Source organism: Alosa pseudoharengus, unplaced genomic scaffold (assembly GCF_046254945.1).
Source record: "Alosa pseudoharengus isolate Yale_2024_CS ecotype anadromous, Long Island Sound unplaced genomic scaffold, YU_APseudo_1.1 YU_APseudo_1.1_scf_1, whole genome shotgun sequence".
Taxonomy (NCBI): domain Eukaryota; kingdom Metazoa; phylum Chordata; class Actinopteri; order Clupeiformes; family Clupeidae; genus Alosa; species Alosa pseudoharengus.
The window spans coordinates 45451938-45456937 of record NW_027468564.1 but is presented as its reverse complement, the minus strand read 5'-3'; the positions used below and the strand labels follow the sequence as shown (position 1 = coordinate 45456937).

The following is a 5000-nucleotide window of genomic DNA, read 5'->3' as shown; positions in this document are numbered from 1 at the left end:
AAGTTACTGGGAATGTTTAAAAACCTTTTTTCCACACAAATCATGTATAGACCGTGTATAAATCCGTTCTCATTCATGTTCTCATTCAGCAGACACTTATCCAAAGCGACAATGTGAAGATTCTTGGCGAATTGATTCTATTGGCTCTACATTGTTTTCCAGGTTATGTGTTGATGGACTCGGTGCTGCTGAGTGGGTGTAGTTGTTGTTGTGGGCTACAGAGGAGCCTTGTTAGGAGTCCCTGATCCATGCAGTGGTTCAGTAAAGGGCCTTTAAATGTCAAACGTCTCCTTGCCCTAGGTGATCAGCCAGCGTGACTTCCTGTGCACAGGCAGTACAAATATATCTCTGTCTGTCTGTCTGTCTGTCTGTCCTTCTCCTTTCTATTTGCTTATTATTAACTATTTTTTTTCTCTCTCTCTCTCTCCCTCTCTCCGTCGCCGTAGGTGATCAGCGAGCGCGACATCCTGGGCACGCAGCTGGTGCGGCGCAACGACGAGCTGGCGCTGCTCTACGAGAAGATCAAGATCCAGCAGTCCATCCTGAGCAAGGGCGAGCTGCAGTACAGTCAGCGCGTGGAGGACCTGCGCCTGCTCAAGATGGAGATCAAGAGGCTGCGCCGCGAGAAGGGCATCCTCAACAAGACCGTCGCCAACGTCGACGACCTCAGGTAGGTAGGGGCCGGCCGGGCATCGGGAGCCGGAACGTTAACGGGTCTGGGCCTTTGCTTTACGTCTGCCGTAGTTAAAGCCTAGGGGGAATACGGCGACATAATCCATGAACTCTGACGGCTTATTCACACCAAGAACGATAACGATGACGATAACTATAACCATAACGATAAAAGTGTTCACACTGAACAACGATAAACAAAGTCTCTCCTTGTGTTAATGAATGTGACGGTTATGATTCAATGGGTTCTGATTGGCTATTAGCTTTTTATCGTTCTGAAAATCGCTCTGAAAGTGATCCCCAACGATATTGTTCTTCATGTCGCTATCGTTATAGTTTATGTGTGAATGTCGTCATTCATATTAACGAGAACAATATTTATTTATAGTTATCGTTATCATTCTTGGTGTGAATGGGCCTTTAACCAACTACCAAGGTAAACACCAAAACCAGGAAATAGCTGAGAACCTAGAGTTTTATTAGACTTCAAAATAAAAGCTCCGGGAGGCGTTGAAGCCCAGCATCAACAAAACGAACAAAAAGAACCCTCACACAAACTCTGGCACACCCCGGGCCAGTAGCCTGCAACACACTCAGGAATGCACATGTACAGTCAACACCAAAACACAGTTAGACGTTACAAGTCACAAGACCCAATGACCACCAATCTGCTGCTTGGCACCAAGGCCGTCTGTATGTCATCTGAGAGGTTTTTCTTTTGTCTGTTTATCTTACAACTAACACGGAAGCTACACCTGGCGCGTAACTGAAGCGTTCTGTTCGCGACGCGTACAAATAGTTTTAGAAGACTACTATTCTATTATTTTAACGTAAACAGTTAGTTTGTTGATAAGCACCGCTATCACGTCTGGTGTAGACAGTTCATTGATCATAGTGGCATTGATTATAGTGGAAGTTAATTGCTGCAGCAGACGCTACACGAACAGAACGCTTCAGTTATGTGCCCGGTGTAGTCTGGGTGTGCATGTGGTGAGGAAGTAATTTTTTTGGATGGGGGTTGGGGGGAGGGGGGTGTTGCTTACTTCTTTCACTTGAAACGGAAAGCATTATCTCAAACTCAAAGATGAGTTTATGGATCAAAATAATTGTGATGGAATCTGGGAAAATCAAAAATTCTCTCTGGTGAAAAATTCACCAACTTAAGATTCTGATACTGCCCTAGCAACATCCAGGACACTGTCCCTCAGCAACATCCTAGCAATATCCTGGATGTGGCTAGGATGGTATCAGAATCTTAAGTTTGTGAAATTCTGTTGCTGTGCAACAAAGTCACTGTGGAACAATATGGGTACAGTCTGAGCAGGTGACAAAAAGAAGTGTTAATTAACCGGGCCTGTCAGTGATTTTCGCCAATGGCAAAAATCACTTAATTTAATGAAATGGTTTAAAACTGTTTATAAAAAATGTCAGGAAATAGGATTGGAGAAATGGTTTTGACAGATGAACCTGTTAATTGGGCTAACTCAGTAAGCTTTATTGGCATGACTGAAGATACAGTAAAGTGTACACATACACTCTCTTCACAGTCCTGGATCTCAGGTAAAGGGATGTCCGTTAGAAACATATAAGATCTGACACAGCATGACTACTTTCATGTCATTGCCATTTTTTTTCAACTCATTTTTTTTATTTGACTGTCTGTTTTTGTGTTGTCTTGCTCTGTTTGTTTTGACTTTGTAAAATGACCTTGAGTCTGAGGCGCTATATATATATTATTATTATTATTATTATTATTATTATTATGTAATTGTCTTCAGAAACACAATCTCCAATTTCAAGGACTTTTTCTGCACAAGGTAGTGTATAGGTAGCCCATTGAAGCATCTGCAACCCAGAGCAATATAACATGAAGCAATAGTGTAACAGTATGCATTGTCTAATATATAAAGGTGATGTAACATCACTAGAAAGACATGAATAGACTCTCCAGAGTGATACAGTAGATGACCTCGAGGAGATCATTGAGCCAGACTGACGTAAAAGAGTCTTCAAGGTGAGGTCCATGATTCTAGTCCCATACACTTTCTGTCAGATTCAACAAATTGCTCGTCACTGTCCTGAAGCTGTCAAAACAATATCTGATGTTCTTACGGAGTCCTGGTCAAGCCATACACACAGCCAACCGTCAACACACAGGCATGCAATTTAATTGGCTGTGGAGCGCAAATATCAACAGCCTTTCTCAAACCAAGTCACAGACTGAACTAACCAACCTAAACCAAGACCTAAACCAAAAACTCTCTAATGGATCGCATCAGTCATGCAATTTAATTTAATGTTTTGGAGCAAATAGTCTTTTTCACAAGGCAAGACATGCAACTCAAGGTCAGGTATAACAGAACAAAACCTACATAATTGCGTTCACAAGACAAACTATGACTCAGTTACAGTGCGTGTGGCATTATTGTCGGACCATTAACCACTAGTACTGTATTGCATTGACAAATCCTTCAGCTGTCTTACACACACATACTCTAAGGCCAGCGTGAGCTGATGCCGCCATCCGTCTTTGCACGAGTCATTTTCTTATTCATAAATTCAGCGCTGTCTTTCCGCGCCCGCCCCAAGATTCACCACTGTCCTGTAAAGCCCGTCGAGCCTCCCCTAGCGTTAACTGATTGGTCATATTTAGAGTCCATCATTAATCAGGCTTGTAAAAAGATGACCCACACTACAGGAAGTGCTTGCCTGGGGGCTTCACACCACTTATGCAATATCTCTCTCTCTCTCTCTCTCTCTCTCTCTCTCTCTCTCTCTCTCTCTCTCTCTCTCTCTCTCTCTCTCTCTCTCTCTCTCTCTCTCTCTCTCTTCATCCCTCTTTCCCCCTGCTGTGGCTCTGTGAGCTATTAATTACCGGCACCCAGTTGGAGAGCTGGGCCAGTAGATAAATGAGTGGAGAGAAAAGGAGTTCTGTCTATTCTTACCCAGCTCACTGCTTTCTCTGCCTTCTCATTTGGGGTCTTAACAAGAAGCAATAACCCTCCAGACTTTCTTTGTGTTTCCTATATTTGCCACTTCCATAGTGTTCCTTCTTTCATTTCTTCTTTTTCTTATTGTCCTCCTACTCCTCCTACTCCTCCTTCTCCATCTTTCTCCTCCTCCTTCTTCTTCTTCTTCTCCTTCTTCTTCTTCTTCTTCTTCTTCTTCTCCTTCTTCTTCTTCTTCTTCTCCCCCTCCCTCCCCCTCTCCACCCTGGCTCCTCTCCATCCATATCTCTATACCCACCCCCTCTTCCATTATGTATCTGTAGTGTATGGTTGGTCTGCTACGTTGTTAACCCCTCTTTGGGCCCCTAAGCTTCAGACGCTCTTCCCTCGCTTGTTCGTGTAAAAGGGGGGAGTAAATCTTCCATGAGCTCTTCAATAATTCAATCGTTCTTCTCTCTCTCTCTCTCTTTCTCTCTCACAGGAAAACCCCCACCTCAGGTCCCTCCACATGTTTCATTCTAAATAGCCAAGATCTTGATAGAGATAGAGAGAAAAGACAGGGAAAAAGAGAAAGAGAGAGAGGATGCATAACACAAAGTTATATCACACTACACACACAGACACAGACACACACACACACACACACACACTTTTCCTTCATCTCCAACCTAGCACAACTTACCACACACACACACACACACACACACACACACACACACACACACACACACACACACACACACACACACACACACACACACACACACACACACACACACACACACACTTTTCCTTCATCTCCAACCTAACACCACAACCTCCCAACTAACACCCAACCAGCAGAAAACCTCATAATGTCATTCATCAATAAAAAGGAAGAACAATCAGAAAGACTGAAGCAGAGAGAGTGAGAGGGAGGGAGGGAGGGAGGGAGAGGGGAAGAGGACTAAGTGGTTTTAACTCCATCTCTTCCTAATATCCCAGTAATTATGGCATCTCCAAATAAATGCGGCAATTACAAATAAATGTGTTCTCAGTAGATTTTGCAGAATAACACGCCAGACTACAGATGGTGCCCCTGTTCACCCTTCCATTTTAACGCCGACACACATGTTTTTTTTTTCAACTGCGAGCGGTTCCGGTTTGCAGCGACCAGAGACTGGGCCATTTATAATTGAGGCCGTGGTCAGATACAGGGTCTGGCACGTATGCACTGTTTGGACTGGCCTCATGAATCGTCTGCGTTTGGTCTGTTTCTCTCTTGTGCTTTCTCTCGCTAACGCACACACACACACACACACACACACACACACACACACACACACACACACACACACATACTGTGCACACACAGAAACTCACTCACTTCCTTTCAAAGAC

At 43.8% G+C, this 5000-nt stretch overlaps 1 protein-coding gene across 1 annotated transcript in view; it reads left to right on the top strand.

Annotated features, from left to right (window-relative positions):
* Nucleotides 1–5000, top strand: part of cfap58 (cilia and flagella associated protein 58) — a 160523-nt gene that overhangs the window by 78563 nt on the left and 76960 nt on the right. Inside the window, exon 13 of the mRNA XM_076280326.1 lies at nucleotides 447–670. Within this exon, the coding sequence (XP_076136441.1) occupies nucleotides 447–670 (224 nt within the window). The remainder of the gene's footprint in view (nucleotides 1–446; nucleotides 671–5000) is intronic.